This window comes from Barbus barbus, assembly GCF_936440315.1.
Source record: "Barbus barbus genome assembly, chromosome: 8".
NCBI lineage: Eukaryota > Metazoa > Chordata > Actinopteri > Cypriniformes > Cyprinidae > Barbus > Barbus barbus.
Window position 1 is genome coordinate 23,755,414 of NC_136736.1, and position 22,731 is coordinate 23,778,144.

The 22,731-nt window shown below is 39.2% G+C and overlaps 1 protein-coding gene across 1 annotated transcript in view; it reads right to left on the reverse strand.

Annotated features, from left to right (window-relative positions):
* LOC306874400 (E3 ubiquitin-protein ligase RNF38-like) overlaps positions 1–18,508 on the reverse strand; it is a 43,580-nt gene extending 25,072 nt beyond the window's left edge. Inside the window, exons 1-2 of the mRNA XM_079424418.1 lie at positions 18,397–18,508; positions 16,496–17,082 (exon numbers count right to left, since the gene is read on the reverse strand). Coding sequence (XP_079280544.1) covers positions 16,496–17,000 — 505 coding nt within the window. The 5' untranslated portion in view covers positions 17,001–17,082; positions 18,397–18,508. The remainder of the gene's footprint in view (positions 1–16,495; positions 17,083–18,396) is intronic.
* Positions 18,509–22,731: the final 4,223 nt, after the last annotated feature.

Below are 22,731 nucleotides of genomic sequence, written 5' to 3' on the forward strand. Positions count from 1 at the left end.
AAATGCAAAGTTGACTGGAAGGAAGAAATTGGGTAGGAAAATGTGCACAAGGAACAGGGATGACCGCAAGCTTGAGAATACGGTCAAGCAAAGCTGATTCAAACACTTGGGAGAGCTTCACAAGGAGTGGATTGAAGCTGGAGTCAGTGCATCAAGAGTTACCAAGCTCAGACGTCTTCAGGAAAAGGGCTACCAAGCCACTTCTGAAACAGAATCATCGTCAGAAGCATCTTACCTGGGCTAACGAGAAAAAGAACTGGAATGTTGCTCAGTGGCCCAAAGTCCTCTTTTCAGATGAAAGTAAATTTTGCTTTTCATATGGAAATCAAGGTCTGGAGTCTGGAGGAAGACTGGAGAGGCACAGAATCCAAGCTGCATGAAGTCCAGTGTGAAGTTTCCGAAGTCAGTGATGATTTGGGGTGCCATGACGTCTGCTGCTGTTGGTCCATTGTGTTTTATCAAGTCCAAAGTCAATGCAGCCGTTTACCAGAAGATTTTGGAGCACTTTATGCTTCCATCTGCTGGCAAGCTTTATGGAGATGCTGATTTCCTTTTCCAGCAGGACTTTAGCACCTGCCCACACTGCCAAAACCACTTCCAAGTGCTTTGCTGAGCATGATATTACTGTGCTTGATTGGCCAGCCAACATGCCTGACCTGAACTCCATATAGAATCTATGGGATATTTTCAAGAGAAAGATGAGAAACAGTCAATCCAACAATACAGACGAGCTGAAGGCTCAATAGTGCCTCAGCAGAGCCACAGGATGATCTCTTCCATGCCATTCCTCACTGATGCTGGAGTTTGTGCTAAAGGAGCCCCAACCAAGCATTGACTGCATAAATGAACATACTTTAAACAACTTGAACTTTTCTGTTTTGCAAATCCTTTTTTTGATTGATCTTAGGAAATATTACTTTTTCTTAAATACTTTTGAAGTGTTTTACTTTACATGTAATTAATCTAAAAATATATGAAAGTTTCACTTTTAAATAATTTACAATAACTTTTTCACCATATTCTAATTTTCTGAGATGCACCTGTATTTTAAAATGTAATTCCTGTGATGGTAAAGCTGAATTGCCAGTAGTCATTACTAGGGCTGTCGCGATTCGTCAATTTTAGTCGACTAGTCGATTTTTTTAAATCGTCGACTTCATTTTGCTCGAGTCGACTAACCTGCAAAATACCGGAAGCGGCGCATTTCACGGACGAGAATCCATAAAACACATTATTAGACTATTTTTCAAGGCTGCATGATATATTAAACCCATTTAAAAGTCATAACTATGGATAATTGTGAATTCACAAACGCTATGATTTAATTAAATAATTATATGCGATGCAGTTCTAACACAGTATATGCGCTTTATTTACATGCATGTAGGTTACGTACGTAGTGGCTAAGTTCACAGTAATTCTGCAGAAACTTATTTACATGTGTGGAGCGTCTCAAACTCCATCTCTGCATGTTGGTGTGAGTTTGGGTTTATTAGAACATTCATCTGGGAATGCAGCGTGCGCTATTTCATCAGATTTGCAAGGTAAATCATTTATAAATCTACTCAAACAAGAGAATACATCGCAATTTCAAAATAAAAGCTCAAACCCTCACTCTGAGTTTACACGTTTTAATGTGCACACATTCGTTTAATTACTGTGGCTATAGCATTTCTGTCCTAAAGAAATGGCCAAATATGAAAGATTAAATGAACATTTTAATTAAATGGTGCTTGGTCAATATTAAACAAGGATTCGATCGCGCAGTAATGTGTAAAAATAATCCTCAGGCCGTCGGCGCCCCCTGCAGGCCTTTGTTGTTATGCGTAATGTACATTAGCTCTATTGTTTATAATACATTGGGTATTTTAACAGTTTTGGTCAAGGATGGGCAACTTCGGTCCTGGAGGGCCACTGTCCTGCAGAGTTTAGCTCCAACCCTAATCAAACACACCTGAACCAGCTAATCAAGGTCTTCAAGATCACTAGAAAGCTACAAGCAGGTGTGTTATTTTTCACTTAAATAAATTCTGGTAAATTACTAAAAGTAAAAAGTAAAGCAAAAAGTGTAAAGCCCTCTTCGTGTGAAGACCGAAGAGTGTAAAGACCATCGACTCCACCGGACAGGGACACCGGCAAAGGATATAAGTATCGCTTTTTATTTTTCCTCTTTCCTACAACTTGTTTCACTTCGGTTTCAGCTTTTATAACCATTTCTTACTATGTGTAAGTAAGTTGTTGTTTTAAAACGTGCGCTTGACTCAGTGTTGGAAATGAAAGAAAAAAAAAAAAAAAAAAAATTATATATATATATATATATATATATATATATATATATATATAATATTTATTTATATATTAATATTTTGAATTGTTTTTAGCTAACATTGTATTGAAATGTTTTATGCATGTCAATTTTATTTAATTTCTTTATTTTCTTAAGTGTGTATATATAGTATTTACAGAGTTTTGACTTAGTTTTAGTTATTTTTTCTTATTTGTAAGTCGCTTTGGATAAAAGTGTCTGCTAAATGACTAAAAGTAAAAGTAAATATTTCTGGTAAATACTCCTTTAAAAAGTGTTTTTTTGATTATAATTTTAGTATTAGTAGACTAGAACACGTGGATATGTTGTCATTCTCACACTATAATACTGAACTTTGATTTCAGTGATTTGGACTGAGATGGACACTTGCTTCTTGCACTCTACGTTGCACTTTACTTTTGCTTTAAAGGATTTCATAGAAATTTGGATTTCATTTGGTTTAATAACATTAAGTAAAATTGTTGATTTTTTTGGTGGGAAATTAATGGTTTAGATTAATCGATTAATTGATAAATTAGTCGATTGATTAATCGAAATAAAAATAGTCGTTAGTGGCAGCCCTAGTCATTATTCCAGTCTTCAGTGTCACATTATCCTTCAGAAATATGATGATTTGGTGCTCAGGAAACATTTCTTTATGTTGAAAACAGTTGTGCTGCTAAATAATATTAAATATTTTAAAATGACAAATTTGGCCCGTCATAACACTTAAGAAAAAACAGTGGGGGGGGGAAACAATTATACATTGTAAATTCTGATGGCACATTTTCTACTTAAGTCGTTAGAGCCATGACAAACATTTTTGTTCAGTTTGATGATTTATACATCTTTCAATCTGAATCATGCATGTTGTCAGACTGTCATCACTGAAGGTCAAATGATTAGGCTTGCAGTTCAACTCAATCAGCAGATGGCCATGGTATATTTATTTGGCAAAGCCCATTTTTACTTGAATATGGTGCTCACAGAGCATTCATTTTGGACCACATTCTCCATAAACCATCTAGAAGAGGGAGGAGGAGACCCTGGTGTCATTGTGGGGGAAGGGGCAGACGAGAGGTGTTCTGACTGATGTTATGGGAAGGAAAGAGATCCAGGGAAAATGGAGAGGGTGGGGGGTGCAGGGGACTGAGGCTTCCCCTCTCGGCTACTATTGATTTTTCTCTGAGCTTCAGAGTGCATCAGCTTTATCTGTCCATTCCTGCTCCGTCCTTCCCTCCTGCCTGAGCCCATCTATCCATCGTTAGCTTCGGTCACACGGTTCCAGGGTCCTCTCTCGCTCTCCCCCCTACACACTACAAAAACAGACAGCCTTCTCCACATTATGGGGGAAATTATGGGGACAACAAAATAAACTTGCCAACTCAAATTGAGCATTGACATTAACCTCCAGAAAACATTGACGTTCATGCTCAAACACAAGTTCCTCTGCTGTAGCACTTTGCATTATGAATTTAGAAGGAGAACGAATAAACCGAGGAAAATAACATTGAGAGAGAGAGAGAGAGAGGCTGACAGTACTAATGTTGCCTTATTACTTTTAATATCAGCTGTTAACAGTTTATAAATTAGGAAAGTTAATTGTTGCTCTGCACTGGTATAAATATAATTTACCATTTTAATATTTTGCGTTTAAAAACAATTTAATAATTTGAATTAGCTTTAATTTTTATATTTTCCAAATTCATTTTATTTCAGTTGTATTGTATTTAGTTTATTATGAGCTTGGTATTTTTTTTTTTTTTTTTTTTAAATATTACCATTTAGGTTTAGTTTTATCTGTTCCTGGAAAAGGCACCATAGTTATTGAGTTAAGCAGTTTTAACCCCAACTAAAACAGTTAAAACATTTTTGTTAAATTTTGTATTTTTATATATATATATATATATATATATATATATATATATATATATATATATATATATATATATATATATATATCTCAATAGCAGATAAAATAAATAAATAAATAATAAAAAGAACAAAATTATACCTTTACATGCAAACTTGCCAATATTTCTACAGTGAATAGTAATAAAAAATATATATTATTATTATTATTATTAGGAAAGGGACCGATGGAGAGCTACATGTATATCTTAATACCCAGCAGCCAAAAAAAATAAAAAATAAAAGGAAGGTGGGTCAGAGTTGGAAAAGTTGAGCCAACAGAGCAAGAGAGAAAAAGCGAGAAAGGAAGTAAGAAAGGAAGTAAGAGGAGTTTAAATGAGAGAGTTCAAGAGTGTGACAGAACAGGAGTGAGAGCGAGAGAGAGAGAGAGATTTGGCTAATGTTTCTCAGCTTGGTTCAGTTTTCCCTCTCACCCCTCTCAGTTCTCCAACACACAAAAGAAAGGGACGCCAGAGAGACGCACACATCCACTCCCTCTCTTTCTCTCTCTCTCTTACAATGTAGACTACCTCTCAACAAATCTTCCACAGGCCACTTAAACACGCTTTGCTTTGGTCTCTCTTTTTCCAGTGTTTCTCTTCTTCAGATGTGCATACAGAGAAGGCCGTAGCTTGACAGTGACAAAACTGCTTTTATAAACCCTAATCAGATCCTCTACACCAAGCCTCTCGGTTAACCTGGGAAAAGATAGCATCTAGCAAATTCAACTCTAAGGCCAGCTCAAATCCCATTTACAGTAATAGGCTCTATAGAGTGAAGCTGGGCCGGGACTAAAGTTGAGATTGTGTAAATCTCACGTCTGACGTCAGACTTTACCAAGACCAGAGACGAGAGGTCAATGCGGTTTGAGGAAAGCCACACTTATGCTTTGGTCTCCAACAAACACAAAGACCGGAGCGCAGGATGGAGCTCTCATAACACCGGAATGGAGTGAACCACAATGCCATTTGCACCCGAGTGGATTCAGCTTTGATGAACACTGGGAAAATTGAGCATGAAGTGGAGTCATTTTTTTGCACCTATTCAGTAATGACAATGAATCAAAAGTTGGGTTTGACTTTATTTATAGACAACTGACGCATATACTGTGCAGCATTAGGACTTGTGATATTATTTTGCTTTTGAAAAGAACTCAAAAGTCTCAAAGCCTTGAAGAAACCATCACAACCAAAGATTAAATTGGGTGCAAAAAAATTTAAATAATTAAACTGCAGTTAATGAGCATCTGCTTACTGACCATAAGAATATGCTGCATAAGAGGAAACACTGGTCGATCATTAGGAAACTTCAGTGATGTTCACTTAAGCGCTACAGTTTAGGACAACACATCTGTCTGTGTCATGATTCAAATCAGGTGGACGTTTACTTAAAATTCTTGGAATTCACTCCACTTTGACAATTTCCAAAAAGACCAAAAAAGTCTTCGTAAGTGTCAATATTCCAAAAAACAAAAACAAAAAAAAGAAATACCTTACGATTCTCATCTCGAGCATAACTGAATATAGGTTTGCTGACTGTTCAGTTAACACAGGCCTACCGGTCGATACTCACGTCCAGATACAAAGTGGCGAGTAGAGCCCTAAAAACGGAAATGTTGGAGAGGTTGCCTGGAGACAGACAAAAGCAGCCAAAACAAGCAGACTCTTTTGTTATGAAAATGGAGTGCGAGTAAATTTTTCAGACACAGTTTATTGTGTGTATGAGAGCGTTACAGCCCTGACCGCCACATACATGGATGAGATCGAGTCAGTCATTCATCTTACTCATAACCATCTCTCTATGCATCTGATCAGGAAAACGCAACTCCATGTCCATCTGTGGCTCAATGCCTGAGACACTATTGATTGCATGAATGGACAGCAGTAGTATTCATTCAAGCAAGAGACTGTGCTATATTATTAATATAGTCACTGCTGAAGGGCATTGTTGTCAGCGAAGTGACAGCTGTGAACATTTTTCATTTTTACACAGTTTGTGCCATAGTTTTTTTGTTAGTTTTTTTTTGACAAGCAAGCATCCCTATTAGACAAACAGTCCTATTAGCTATACACTACCGTTTAAAAGTTTGGGGTCAATCAGTGCTCTTGTTTAGTTTTTTTTAAGAAATTTATACTTTTATATTAATTAATATTAATTTATTAATATTAATTATTATATTAAAGAATTCTGAAAACGTTTCAACAAAAATATTAAGTAGCACAGCTGTTTTCAACATTGATAAACACATATTTCATGAGCACCAAGTCAGCATATTAGAATGATTTCTGAAGGATCATGTGACACGAAGACTGAAATAACAGCTGCTTTGATGATACAGGAATAAATTACATTTTAAAATATATTAATTTTATTGTAATACTATTTCACAATATTTATATTTTTACTATATTTTTGATCAACTAAAAATTTTAAAAATAGTTTATTTAAAAAATAAACTAAAAAATGTCCTTCAAAAAAAACAAATATTATAAATAAATATGTTTTTATTTATATATATATAAATAAATAAAAGTTTATTCTATTGACTATGCTTTTGAATGACTTTGCATCAAACTGTAACTGACCAAATCTTAACAATATTGCCCAACATTGTGAAATGTGAGCAATAAGTAAAAATAAAGTTCATGTCAACTTTGATGATTTGCATGCTGCACACTGCATTTAGCATTTTCTTGCAATATTACCAACAAAAGTGTTTACTGCAGCTTCTTGTTTTCTATAAAATGTTTACCACAAAAAATAAAAAGCACACAAATATTCTTTAAAATGCATTTGCAAATTCAATTAGTGCCATATTTCTGCAAAATGGCAGTCCTTGACATGTCAACTCAGTAACAAACACGTGTCATAGCAGACACCAATGTATTTTCATGCAACTTGAATCGTGCATTTACCAATCAGCATTTAGGATCAGTTTTATAAAGTTTAGTAGAGTTTAGACTTCAGGAAAATAAGTGAATGCTCTCACACACTTACTCGCATACAAAACGCTTGGCTTTCTGACAGCTGGCTGTCTATACAGCACAAATCCAGCCAAATTCACACCCATATTTCATAGGAGTGATAAAACTTCTTACTGCTGTGGTGAGGACATTGTGTGTGTGTGTGTGTGTGTGTGTGTGTATAGATTCACACACAGCATCATATTAGATTAGATTAGATTAGATTCAACTTTATTGTCATTTATGCAGAGTACAAGTACAGAGCTAATGAAATGCAGTTAGCATCTAACCAGAAGTGCAAGAATATAGTGTTTTATATACATATAAGTGCAGAGTAAATGAAGATAAGATTTACAGAATGTACAGTGGAATTGCTATATACAGTATTGAGCAGAGTATATACAGAATATAAAATAGTAATGCAATGTAGGGATTGTATGTACATATGAACAGAGCAATGTAGATTATATAGATTACAGATTATATATACACATTATGAACAGCAGAAACGTGAGAACAGTGGTAATAAATAAATACAGCTGGATGAGTGTGCAAAGTATTGATAGAACAATGTATTCTATGCAAAATAGCAGTAGTGCAATATTTTAGAAATAGTTTACTGTGCTTGTACAGTAACAACTTTAGACAGTTTATAGTGTAATGACTTTGACAATGTGGAGTCTGTGCAAAATATGAGTAGTGCAAATGCATGTGTGTAAAGTACTGTGACCAGTGCAGTAATAAGCAGGTGCAGGTTAGATTGGTGGTGTGGCGTTCAGAAGTGTCACAGCCTCGGGGAAGAAGCTCTTCCTGAGCCTACTAGTGCGAGAGCGTAGGCACCTGTAACGCCTGCCGGATGGAAGGAGGGTGAAAAGTCCATGGTTAGGGTGAGAGGCATCCTTGATGATGTTTCTTGCCCTGCCCAGACAGCGCTTATAATAAATGTTCTCAATGGAAGTTAGCTGGGTGCCGGTAATCCGTTGAGCAGTTTTCACCACCCGCTGGAGTGCTTTGCGGTCAGATGCGGAGCAATTGCTGTACCATACTGAGATGCAGTTCGTGAGTATGCTCTCAATGGTACAGCGGTAGAATTCCACAAGGATCCTGGGATTCAGGTGAACTTTCTTAAGACTCCTTAAGAAGTAAAGGCGCTGCTGTGCCTTTTTGACCAGAGTAGAGGTGTTATGGGACCAGGTGAGGTCATCAGAGATGTGGATGCCAAGGAACTTGAAACTCGACACACGCTCCACTTCAGCTCCGTTGATGTAGATGGGTGTGTGTGCATGACTCCTAGTCCGCCTGAAGTCCACAATGATCTCCTTTGTCTTCTGGGTGTTTAGCTGTAGATTGTTGGTGGCACACCACACAGCCAGGTGCTGCACCTCATCCCTGTAGGCTGACTCATCGTCATCCTTGATCAGACCTACCACCGTGGTGTCATCTGCAAATTTGATTATGGTGTTGGAGCCATAAACAGGAACACAGTCATGGGTGAAGAGGGAGTACAGGAGAGGGCTCAGTACGCAGCCCTGTGGCACGCCGGTGTTCAGGGTGATGATGGAGGAGGAGAGGTTATCTAACTTGACGGACTGAGGTCTGTTAGTCAGAAAATCTAGAATCCAATTGCAGATGGGTGTGCTGATTCCAAGCTGGCTGAGCTTGGAGATCAGCTTGGAGGGGACTACTGTATTAAATGCAGAACTGAAGTCCATGAACAGCATTCTCACATGTGTGTTTTGACTGTCCAGGTGGGTGAGGGCAGAGTGAAGCGCTGTTGAGATGGCGTCCTCTGTTGACCTATTGTGGCGATAGGCAAATTGGAATGGGTCTAGTGTAGCAGGGAGACAGGATTTTAGGTGGGATGCAACCAGTTTCTCAAAACACTTGGCAATGATGGGGGTGAGTGCAACAGGACGGAAGTCGTTAGGGACCGAGGCAGTGGAGTGTTTCGGTACTGGTACGATGGTGGAGGTTTTGAAGATAGTGGGGACAGTTGTTTGGGCCAGGGACAGATTGAAAATGTCCGTGAAGACCTCAGCTAGCTGCTCCGCACAGGCTTTAAGCACACGACCAGGTATTCCGTCAGGGCCAGCTGCCTTCCGTGCATTCACCTTACGCAAAGTGGAGTAAACATCTGATGTGGAGAGTGTGAGAGGCAGTTCACTGGGTTGATGCTCAGCTTTGAGTGAGATCTCCTTATTATTTTGATCAAATCGAGCATAAAAGTGGTTGAGCTCGTCTGGGAGGGAGGCAGAGCTGGAGGGGGGCACAGAGTTAGGTGGTTTGTAATCTGTGATAGATTGTATGCCTTGCCACATACGTCGGGGGTCTGAAGAATTGAAGTGTTCTTCAATCTTCTGTTTGTGTGTGAGTTTGGCCTGGCAGATACCCTTCCTCAGGTTGGCTCTGGCTGAGCTGTAAGCCTCCTGGTCTCCAGACCTGAAGGCTGCATCTCTTGCTTTGAGCAGGAGGCGAACCTCTCTGTTCATCCAGGGCTTCTGATTGGGGAAGATTTTTATTTTTTTGTGTGTAGTCACTCTGCTCACACAGCTGTTGATGTGCTCCATGACAGAGTTGGTGTACGTGTCAATGTTAATCTGAGAGTTTGTGGTGGCCTGGGCAGCAAACTCACTCCAGTCTGTGAGCTGGAATTGATGTTGAAGAGTGGAGTCAGCACCTTCCAGCCAGATTTTAACAGTCCTTGTTGTAGGTTTCACACGTTTGATGACCGGGGTATACTTGGGGAGCAGGAACAAAGAGAGGTGATCAGACTGACCCAGGTGGGGGAGGGGTGTGACTTTGTAGGCATCACTCACATTAGTGTAAACGTGGTCCAATGTTTTATGTCCTCTTGTAGTGCAGGAGACATTTTGATTAAATTTAGGGAGAACAGATCTAAGAGTGCAGTGATTGAAGTCCCCAGCAACAATAAAGGCTCCATCCGGGTGCAGGGTTTGTAATTTGCTAATAGCAGCACAAAGTTCTTTCATAGCCACGTTAGCATTAGCGTCCGGAGGTACATAGACTGCAGCAGCAACAATGCAAGTGAATTCACGTGGTAGATAGAATGGCCTGCACTTGATAATCAGGAACTCCAGCTCAGCAGAGCAGTAGGTATCAACAATGACAGAGTCTTTGCACCATGATTTATTTACATAAATGCATACTCCACCACCTTTGTTTTTACCAGAGGTTGCTGCTACTCTGTCAGCCCTGAAGAGAGCACGTCCATCCATATGCACCACACTGTTTGGGACATCGTTGCAGAGCCATGTTTCAGTGTTTCATATAAAGGCTAATATCATGAATTACAGTCTAAAAAAAGAAGGTTTAATAATATTCAATCATGTGATTTATTTCAACCGCAAACCCATCCTCTCCCTTTCTCCACCTTCATCCTTTTCTCTTCCAACACACCTGGCACCTGTAAGCACTTCTGAGCGTCTGTTCTGCTTTTTTGTCTGCTCTCACTTCTCTCTGAAGATGGTGCCAGGTCAGTGCAGTAGAGGAGAAAACCTCCAGCCTTCCTTTTAACACTCGTCCCAGTTCCTCTGTTCCTGGGCTGAAAGGAAAGGGCCGTGCTTTCTGAATGGTTTATTGAGAGCTAGGGATGAGGGCTTGTGCTAATGCTCAAACTGTGCTACTGGTTTAAATAATGATCAGGAGCGCAGTCCAATTAAAACAGCTTACTGACACTACAAAGCCCAGCGCTCATCTCCCGCGCTGCACCTTGCCTGCTGAACAGCCCGCTGCGTGTATGTGTGTGCACATGAGACGCAGACCTACTCAAGGTGAAAACTGAAGAGTCCTTCAGGGACACCGGTTTGATTTTGAGCATGCAGCAACAGTTGTCTTCATGTTAAGTGGAGTTCTGCAACGTTCTGATTTGGCCCCAAGTGTCTCATAGAGCTGAGTGTGCTAAAATAGACGCTGTTGTTCGGACTGCCAGACTAAACCCGGGAATGGACTCACAAAACAACCCACGCTAGCTCTGGGAACCAGCTGGGCCCTCATAATACAAGCTCGCCCATCCTTAAACCAGAGTCATGAAGCCGGATAAACAAGGCTCGACCATTTCAAGTGTGTCCTTTAAATTAGCAGGAGTTGAGACACTAAGATTATGTCTAGCTCTAAAACACTGTGACACTCTCTCCAGCTTTACAGCCCAACTGGCAGATTCTCACGACCAATACAAGCATTAATATAGATGAAATACACCACAGCTACTACAGGATAGCAATTAAATGAAAACAAATTACAAAAACTAAAAAAACATTTCATAAATAAAAAGAACATTAAGTCCATTCACACCCTCTACACATTGCAAATCTGATTTATTGTAACAAACTGCTTTAATTTGAAATAATTTGATTCATCACTTGAAAGACTGCCACCTACAAACAAACATGTTTTTGTAGCAATTGGCATAATGCAGAGGCTCACCTCACAAGTATTTTCACACCTAGCCTAGTTCGTTTGGAGCATTTGATTCGGAAGCCGGTGAATTCTCTCTTTAGCTTGCAGTGTTCATGCTTACATGAACTAATAGCACTCAAATTCGCATTCAAGAAAAAGACAGATCACCTTGAGGTTAAAATATGTTGATAAGTGATAAGCATGTTAATAAGTTGATGGACTATTGGAGATAAAACCTGTGGGCCAGCACACAGCGAGTTAATCCCGTTTTAAAGCAAACAAATTACAGAACTGAAAGCGAGATCGAGTCAAATGCTGTGTTATGACTCTGCCACCTCACATCACACTTTTTAGGTTCTTCCTCCCGTTTGTGTAATTTATAGAATCAATTTGTGAAACAATTTAACCAAATCATTGAAAATGCTTGAAAAATAAGAAACTACACAACTGACATAAGAATATCCATATGCGTGTCGTCGCACTCTTCGTTAAGCTCAGAACAAAATTTGAGGACCTTCAAATTTTCTCTGCTGATTTTAACCGAAAATCTGAAAAACACGGTGCTATGGATTTCAACGTAATTAAAACAAAGTTAAACACAGCTGATAGTATTACTTTCTGAACAGTAGGGATGTAACGATTCACTCAACTCACGATTCGATTCAATTCACGATTTTGAGTTCACGATTCGATTCATGATTTTTTTTTATTATTGTTGCTTGGACAAAATGCAGCACGTTTCTTTGTGAAATTGAAATAATACTATAATATACTAATATAGCACTTGCATATTATTGCTCTTTTGTTGGTTTTGATTGCTTCTATTCTCCTCATTTGTAAGTCGCTTTGGATAAAAGCCTCTGCTAAATAACAAAATGTAAATATGTAAATGTAAATAACAAAACTAAATTTTAATTTTAAAACAAGCTACAAATAAACAACAAATAAAAGAAATCTCTTCATATAAACAAAATAAGGCTTTGTCTGTGCTCTTTCCATTTAAAATTAGAGGCAACCACTACATTTTAATCATGATCCAAACAAAGATGCAACATGAGCATTTTTTAAATCCAAATTAAAATTGTATAATTTCGAAATTAAGCAAAAACAGAATGGTCTGACTTCAGTTTTGTGAAACTACTGTATATATTAAAAATATCTACATGAAATGATACAGCAGACGAGCTGAATGAGACGCAGATTCACTTTCTGCCAGCAGGTGGCGCTTTAAGCGCTTCCGCTTATATCGCCAAAAAAATACCATCTAAACTTTTTTTTATAGACAGTAAGTTCCCCTCAGACATACATTCATATAAATTCCTAACATACCCCTAATTGAATCGCGATTTGTTTAGCATCTCAACCGATTTGAATCATCACATATATGAATCTGTTTTCAACCAGCTCGCGGTTAATCGTTACATCCCTACTTAACAGACTACTTTCTTAACTTTATGGTTCCATGAAGAATATTTAACATCCACAGAATTATAGTGGGGGGGGGGCATTATTTAGACTGTCAAAATGTTCTTCACATTAAAGAAAAAAAAAAAACAGGTGCTAGTTCAGAGCCAGTGCTATTGCCGGTTCTTTGTTGGTTCGACTGGCGAGCCCTTTAAGAAACCGGTTGCTTTTCCACAGACTAGAGAGCCAATACAGAGCCAGGTCTTACGTCACTGAATACGTTTCATATTTCGTTTCACTAGTGCGGCTGCGCCAAACACAACAGACTTGTTCGAGGTGCATCGGCACCACGCAGACAGATCGACCGCAAGAGGGATCCAAAAGCATAAAGAGCCTTCTGCTTTCCAGTCGCTGCCGCAGCACCCCGATGCCTCGCACCGAACGATCTGAGCAGTGCCGATCCATCCCGAACAAGCCGAAACAAACTATCAACAAAGGCGGACATTGCGTTGCTATTGCTGTTCATGGCTTTGCGAACCTACATCGGCATCCAAACACGGCAAATCCAATGTGTTCATGTTTAGCTGCTATTTTAAATATGGCGGTCCAAAGTTTTGTTGGTCATGGTAACCCAGCCCTGACGCAAGCGGTTCTTCCTTCTAGCCCAGCAATGTTTTGATGCTACTTACGAACCGCTTTTCCTGGTTCGGAACTGGTGCTTTGGGTCTGGAAAGACCAAGAACCGGTTTGAAACTAGGCTCTGGCTCCGAACCAGCACAGCCTTGGTGGAAAAGGGGTATGAAAGGATTTTTTGGAAACCCAAAGATGGGTTTTTCCTTTTATGGCAATGCTGCAAAAATCCCCTTTTAGGTCTTTAGTTTTAAGGTGACATCCTATTTAAATTAACCACAATACTTCATAAATGCACATGGGGTGAGAGCTCTGACTGAATTTTATGAATGACAGACACTCCAATACAGTGGAAACCAAATTGCGTGTGCCTGCTCTTCATCATTAGAAAATAGGACACATTAAACTTCGATCGGAAGAGGTGGAAAGAGCAGTTTTAAATCCTTAATCCATTTGGCCACCTCTAACGTTCCCTCCACATTTCTGTTAAGAGTCAGCAGAACTGAGGTTGGTCTGGACCAGCCCCAGGGGGGATTCTACACCCTTCAAATGATCTTGAACTGTCCACATGTACACACACACGAGTGCATGCTCACACACAGACAAACCGAGGGGCTGCATGCACACAAGCCCACCAGAAATCCGTTTCTCCATTGATTTTATGGGACCTGATAGCCCTTTTTCTCCCTCTCCTCTCAGCGCTGAGAATAATACCGAACACCTTCAGCAGAATAAGCCTCAGGAGGTCTAACACGGTTCCTTCCTCTGTGCATACATGTGCATTTACAGGCAAATATGAGTTCGATGAGAGGATGAAATATGCAGGAGGGTAAATGGACAGGGAAAGTCAGTGTGAGAAAATGAAAGGGGGATCGGGTGGACAAAAGAGATAAAGGGATGAGGAATGAGAGCGGGAGAGGCAAAGAGAGAGAGCGCTTCTGTATTGAGAGCAGATGGTGTTGAACTCAGGGGATTTCAGTGTGCCGAGCTTCTCTCATTATCAAAGCGGCCTATCTGATCTCAGTCAATATCACACACACACACACACACACACACACACAACACACAGCTAATGTATATCCCACTAGTCAATATCACATATACACTCTCAGGTAAAGTACTACCTCTAATTATCCATCCAGTCAATATCACTTGCTCCCACCTAGATGCATTCGCATTTCAGGACAAATCATAGGACAGAAAGAGGGTAAAGACTTGATTAATGACAAACAGCCCCAACAAAGCTCACACACACACAAGTCTAGTTGGTGCAGTGGTGGCAGCAGGCAGGCAAAGCAGGTTGCTTGACGCTCACTCCATCAGACAGGTATTTCCAGTCTGGGCTTTTTAGTAAAGTGTGTGTGTGCGTGTGTGGTGCACCTCGGCCACAAAAAAGCAAAAACTGCCAGTAGGCAAACACACCTGAGCTTAAAGCACAACACCTGAGATATTACAATCCACCCCCTTCACACATTCATGCATGGTCATACAGATCCTGCACTTTTTTTTTTCTTCAATTTTTATATTTCCCATGTGTTATGTAAATCAAAGCCCCGCTCATGTCTTAATATATACGTCAATATATAATATATACCATCTTATACTAATATATATATATATATATATATATATGAGCAGTGGCTACATTAACTCTAGGTGCGTGAACACATGGGTGCATGTGCATTTGGTCCCGCCAGCTTGTTGTCTATAGCTAAAAGGAAGTGCTGTGGCTGATTATGCCAATCATGTGGCAGAAAATAAGGATGCCAGAGGCTTGAACGCTTTATACATCTTGGAATTTCTATTCGGCTATACTGAAATCATAAAGCGCTGTGATGCCGTTAGACAGACGTGCGCGATCGGGACAATTATTAACTTAAACCCTAAATTCAGTGGGAACAATTGTCCCATACTGTGAGGGTAAGCACTGTGCTATTTTGGACCAGCAAATAACAACATTAAGCATCCAAAACAGGGGAGAATAGTCACAACTTGTGTAACTGAATGAATGCAAGTCTGTCTGCTTGCACGTATAATACATTATGCACGAAACAGCATCTTGTCAAATCTGCTGCTTAAGATAAACCATGTGGTGCTACAGCCCAATGCATACTTCCGCCACCCTTGTGCAGACATGGCTCTGTGCAAGACAGAGCGGACCGCAGATAAAGAAGTATAAGCTTACCTTAAGAGTCAATAAGAATGCTCATCAGAGCTTAATCAACATTAATGAAGAAATAAAGTCTGTTTTAAGGAGAAATGCCATATCATGACCCTTAACGGCACAAAGTCTGTCAGGTTACTTGCATACTTGCTGATAAAGCTTTAAGTCCATTATGAAGAAATCAGAGCTCAAATGAAGCCTGTGCATAACTTTCAGCCTTTACTTTCAGTCTGAGATGATCAGCCTCACTTCATTCCAGTATTTAAATGTAAAGGAGATCCATTTTGGATTCAAACACTGACTTAAGTAAATAACTAAATAAGTAAAGTTTATATTAATAATGAGATGGCTGATATTTGTAACTGTATTCTACATATATTCTGATTGAATAATCCACAGTGTTTAATCAGTCCAACACTGTTCTAAATAACAATAAATGCAGCAAACATCAATAAATGTATGGGGAAGAGCCTGTAGCTGTCTTCACCCCTATCTTGTCAGATGTAGTCAAAACACATCTATACTTAGGCCATCGATCCTGGGGAGACCATGTTCCAATCAAATATGGGACAACATGAAATCTCAACACAGTAAAAAAGAATTCTTACTTTTCTTGTCAGAAAAGTCTTGTCTTTTTTACACTTCCAAGTTGAAATGAGATCCATAACCCTAAATTAGACTGGAGGTTTAAGGCGGTCTTACCTGCTCCGGAGTTTCTGTGCGTTCCAGGCCCTGTGTGTCTGTGGGCGCCAGGGGAAAGCATGTTCCCGGGTGGGCGCAGGTTTTCCATGTGTCCAAGAGCAGCTCCGAGCTGCTGTTGGTGGTGGTGGTGGTGGCTTAGACCTCCAGCTGGACTTAGCGCACTGCCGCCACTCCCAGCATTACCGTTCGAGTTAGATAATCCACCGTGGTAAAATCCAGACCGCGAGCGTGATCGAGTCCTGGGGGGCTCCATAATCACTGGATAGGGATGATGATGATGGTGGTGGTGGAAAGGGGAAGTGGGAGGTGAATGAGACGTCGCAGAGGAGCTCTCAAGCGCTCCAGAGAGTCTAGTGCTGCCCAGGCTGTGGCCCCCCTCCGAACCCCCGTATTCCGTTGGCTGGGCCCCTGCGTCCTCGCATAAATCAGCACGCTTGGGGACGGGGTCCGGGGAACAGACGCAGGGCTCTCGAGACGCTGAATGACCAGTAGTGGCGATTGGCATTTCCTTTCGGCTTATATGAGTCCCCCTCTCTCGCTTCCTCCTCTCCAATTCCACGCCAGAAAACACTTACAGATTAAAAACACTGTTTAAAAAAAAAAAACACAGCTCGGTCATTAAAATGCTTACAAACAATAGGCACCATTCAAATACACAGCTCCAGTTATTAAAACATTTATAAAACTAAAAAGAACTTAAAACACCAGAGAGTTACTAAAATATTTCAGCGATTAGAACCAAAAACTCAAAAAATGTGAAAATTGTTACATTTACATTAAAATCTGAACAAGATAGTGACAAAATACTGTACAAAATAGAGACAATGTTACAAGCATCACTGGAGAGCACTGGTATATTTTTTGTATCTACATGCTATAACTTCTATATATAGGCTACTTTTTTTAACTTTTTAATACAATTTAAACTGAATTAGTTAATTTGCTTTTTAACTTTAAAAATAAGTTAGCTAACATGTACTAGTCTTTTTTCTTTTTAAACATCACTATTTATAGTAAGGTGGGACGATGCAACAGCTGGAGATTAAAACTGATCTATAGACGAGCTGATGAGGTTTAAATTCCCTTTTTGTTTTACTAGCTTCATTCCTTCTAGGCGAGTCCTACTTTCTACATACAAAACTATTATAAAAGGATCAATAAAAGCCTTCGTTGCGGCTTCTGTGATATCTAAAGCATTTTAAATACGTTTTAAACGCCAAACTTCCGAACCCAAGGCAAGTCACATCAAAGAAGAAATAAAAACAACACAAAACTAGCTGCGATGCGCTACACAACACAGCACGCACGTGCGTTGTGTTTATGATGAATACAGTCAATAAATAAAGTATATAAATAGGAGAGAGCAGCTGGTTATCACACACTTCCGTGAACCGCTAGCGTTAGCTCCCAGCTACACAAAAACACACAAATACCTCTAATATTGTCCGTCTACCGCTCTTCTAACACACATAACACAAAGATATACTCTATAAAAACACGCCTTACTTTTCCGGACAGTGTTTAACTGATTTAAATCACATTTAGAGTGAAACCATGGAGATGTATTAGCTTGTGTTAGCAGTGAATGTCGCGCTGGCTTTAGTCCACCATCTGCCTTTAGTCTCACAAAACTACCACAAATAAAGCCTTGGACGTCCTTTAAAACCCCAGGGCCACATGTCCCGAACAGGCCGCTCATCGCTAATGAATCTGCCTGGGTTTTGACAAACATTTATATTTATAAACTGTGTTTTGTAGCGATCAGCGAGAGCTGAAGCGTTCAAAAGTCCCTAATTATATTTACACCAGTGGAAAAACGGCGAAAAAAGCTCTTTTCCCCACTCCTCCCACTCAAAGAAACGCGTGTATATATTAACTATGGAATAAAAAGCGGAACTCACCCGGAGCTGTGTGTTTTTGAGCTGATCTCTTGGCGTGGTGCTCCTGCACTCAGACGGTGTCAGTGAGAAATAATGTGACAGACCATCAGCGAGATCTCACAGCTCCAGCACTGCAGGCCAGAGCAGCCGAGCACAGAGCCACGCACCACAATAATGAAGAGGAATCTCAAATTATACATACATGAGGCCCACTTCACAGTTCAACTGAAATGAAAGACAAACGCCAATATCTATTAAGTGAAATCCCTCGGGAAACAATGAAAACATCAACTGGTAAATCATCTGTCATTTCTACACATTTTTAACTTACATTGCAGCTTAAAATGTGTGTGTGGATAGATCATTGTGGCTAATGGTTTCTATGTCTGTAGCATTTTGTGCAATTTTATGTCTCAAAATTGTAAATGTTATTCCTATATAGGTTTATTCTACAAATAAAACTAGTTTAGAGAGTATTTTAGACATATTATTTATTATGGCTACTGTAATTAATGTACAAACAGTGCCGTTGTTACAACATTTCCCACTACAAGATAAGAAACATTTTCATTCATACAGCAAATAATAGTGACATTTATTTTACCCTGGTATTTCTGTTGTTTTTCAATTTAGCCTGCTTATTAGGGCTTGATTAATGATTTAAAGAGGAATGCTGCAAATCATATAAATATTACCATCTCCAAATGTAAAGAATTTTAGACTGAAAACTTTTCTTTACCACTTTCACTTGGTTTTATTCTTTCCTCTTATTGTCCAACTGTAGGGAGCATTATATTTTTATTTATGTTCTGAACATGTTTATCTTGTGTATTTTGTTTGTTATGTGTTTTTAAAATTAAAATAAAATTGTAAAATAGTTATTTCTGTAACTATTTAACTCATATAATAATAATAATTATTATTATTATTATTAAATAGGTCCTGCCCATATGGCATCTATCGTGTTTCTATTGCTCTGGTCTAGTTGGAGCACTGAAGGGAATGCAAACTAGAGAGATGCGCCGCTGAAGGGGAAACGCGTGAATAATTTACAAATGTTAGATGCTTCTCCAATTTATCTTGACAACTCGTGTAAAGTGCCTCCATTCACTTAAATGTACCCTGCACTTTTTCGATTAATGTAAACGTTTGATTTGCTTCGCCTGTAGTGGTTAACACGGGCCATTCTCTAGGGCTTGTTGGACATTTAAACCTGATCACGCCTCTTCTTGTTGGCCAGTGCCAATGGTGTGGACATGTAAGTCGACCAACACAAAACAAGGATTTTAAAGAAACTTTTAAGAAACATGATTCTAGATTAACTTATTTTAGTCTTGAATTAATGTAATTTAGTCTAGGTATCAAATTTATGTCAAACTGTAGTAGTACTAGTATGTCCTGAGATATGGTTTAAAGGGGGCTGCTTTTGAATCTTTTTTCATGCATTTTTTCTTCAGGAAGTCTTCAATGAGTCACATAGGAGCTGTGATGAGTGTGCATGTGGGTGTGCGAGTCCCATTTTCAAATCCCACCTTGACACACTGTTCTTATCTCACTTTCTTTTGAAAACACACTCACATGCGAGTCATATGCTTACCAGAAATCATTTTATGCATGTCCTATTACCTCTTTATTGGTAAAGAGTAAGATCTTTCCCGGTTACGTTGAAACACTTATAGTAGGCGTGTTCTGTAGTGATAATTTAAAGATTGGGCGAGAGATGGCAGCAAGAGGGGCTGCTTTGAAAGGAAATATGGGGGAGTGATAGAGAGAGGGATAGGGGGATGGGGAGAGAGAGGATGGGGGTAGGGAGTGTGTGTGTAAGGGCCTGGAGGGGGGGGGGGGACTCGGCCAATAGGCCCTCTTATTGGTTTGTTCAAATGGTGGGGGAGGGGCACTCAGCATACACCAGCTGTATGAGGAGAGAGAGGAGAAACAAAGGGTGAGATGGCGAAGGTGGGGGGTTTGGGGGGTTTGGGGGGGGGGGGGCATAGCATACGATTCCTCACTAATATTCAGGGATAATTAAAATTCAGGCAGGGCTGATGATTTAAAATGCTGATACGCTCAAATTAAAAATTAACATGCGCTCGGATTCTGATCTAATGCAATATTAAACATGGTGAAAAACTTGCTTTTAAGTATACAACTCTTTTATTAACACTTGATTAATATTTTACAGTAGTTTCATGTTTTCAATTGTTACACTGTGCCCATTCCCAGCACTCTTTTTTCCTTAACCTTGACCTGGCAGATTTTATTCATCAAGAGATCTTTGTAATGCAGTGAAATTTGTATATGCACATAAGCCAGAGGCAGCTGTGCTTTGCATTATTTATTTAAAGGACAAAGGAATTACTGGAACCCTCTAAAACCAGTGTGACTAGTCTCAAAAAAGAGAGAGCGAGCGAGACCGAGAGAGAGGAAGAGAGCTGGGTGAGAATGAGCGAGAGAAAGAAGGAAAAAAACACAGGAAATGAGAGAGGGAGAAGGGAGGAGAGCGGCCGGCCTCCTTGCGTTTAAGCCAAACCAAATCTGAGGGCATTGGCTGCTTCGCATGAGAACTGAGAGGAAAAAACTATAAGACAGAAAAAGGTTGAAGAGAAATGGCAAGAATGCAAAGGCAAGAATCAACACATTTAAGAGTCTTTCGTTCTGCTGGCTGACTCGCTCTTCCTTCTGAATGCAATTATAAATGACCACATTTTCACACTGTAAGCTGAAAGCCGGTTTTGATTAAGACGCGTCGACTTGGGTGTTGGTAGTCAGCATTAATTAGTGGAAGACCTGGGTTTAATCACCTCTGCGGGCCTGTAAACATAAAAACACGTCTACTAAGCCTAAAATAAGTTTTATTGTTGTTCTTCAAAAATGGTGCATTCTGGTATAGCAGCTGGGATATCTTAAGCTGTCTTTGAATAGTTAGACATCACCAGTTGGCTGGGACAGATGAGTTTACTGATTGGGAATGGCTGTGATGTCTTTTGGAGTAGATATAGTGGGATCCTGGTCTAGGCGTCCCGTGCTGCGTCTTCCCTGTTAACATCAGAGATCGAATGTGTTTGCCAAGTTTCTGGTATGTGGGGCATAGATTCGCTGTCTGCTTTTACGTCTCTTTGCCCATGGATGTCATGCCAAAACCTACTGAGACTTACAAACATTATAACACACACACATTCATGCATGCATCACACACAAGGCAGCTTGTCTAAGGCCTGCTGCTCTGGAACTTAACATGCCACATACTGTTCACATAAACATGCTTTATGACATGCTATTAATGCTTGTCAGTATTGTATGAAGTGGGTTTTAAACACAAATACCCATAACAGCAAAACCTCTACAAATACTAATCATGATCTTCCATTCGCTAACAGTACTGGTCAAAAGTTTGGAATATGATTTTAGAATTTTTTTAATGTTTTTAAAGAAGCCTCTTATGCACACCAAGGCTGCATTTATTTAAACAAAAATACAGTAAAATTAGAAATATTGTGAAAAAAAAATTAAATTTAAAATCCAGTCTTCAGTGTCACATGGTCCTTCAGAAGTCATACTAATATGCTTAAAATTCAGCTTTGCTGTCGCAGGAATAAATGAATTTTTAAAATACATTCAAATAGAAAACTGTTCTTTTTTGTAATAATATTTCACAATATTATTGTGTTTACTGCATTTTTTGGTAAAATACAGTCTTGGTGAGCATATAAGAAACAACATAAAAAAAATTTAATATTCCAAACTTTCAACCAGTAGAGTAACTCTTTGAGTTGATTCTTTTCATGAATCATTCAAAAAGACTCAGGAGTTAGCATTTTGAATCAATCAAAATTCTTTGTTGAATTAAGTCACACAATTGGTAAGAGTGGCTAATCAATTATAGAAGTTCAGTTACTTCAAAATAACTATAGGCTGCTCTTACTTACTCTGCAAGAAAGCAAAAAATAGATTCTCTATTTATCGGCACACCTCAAAATTCTTTGTTCATGTTTATTCTCATTTGTGTAGCTATGCTAGATAAGAGTAATGCAATGAAATGAACAAGTAATAGGCCTGTCAATAATATGACAAGGGAAATAAAAACAATATCAACTAAAAGAGAATCATTTTTTACCGTTTTAATTTATTTATTGCAGTTCTAGATGGTTCCTGGTAATATTTAGAATATTTAAATGTGTAGTAAAACAGTCTGCATTTTTAAATAATATTTCACTGACACTGCTTACCCGCATCTGACTCACTTTGTCCCACAGCGACCATTTTGGGATGCTTCTTTTTATAATTCATGGGTAATCTTTAGCCAAATAATTTACATGTTTTTTTTCATTGGCAATTCACCAACATGTATAATGTATA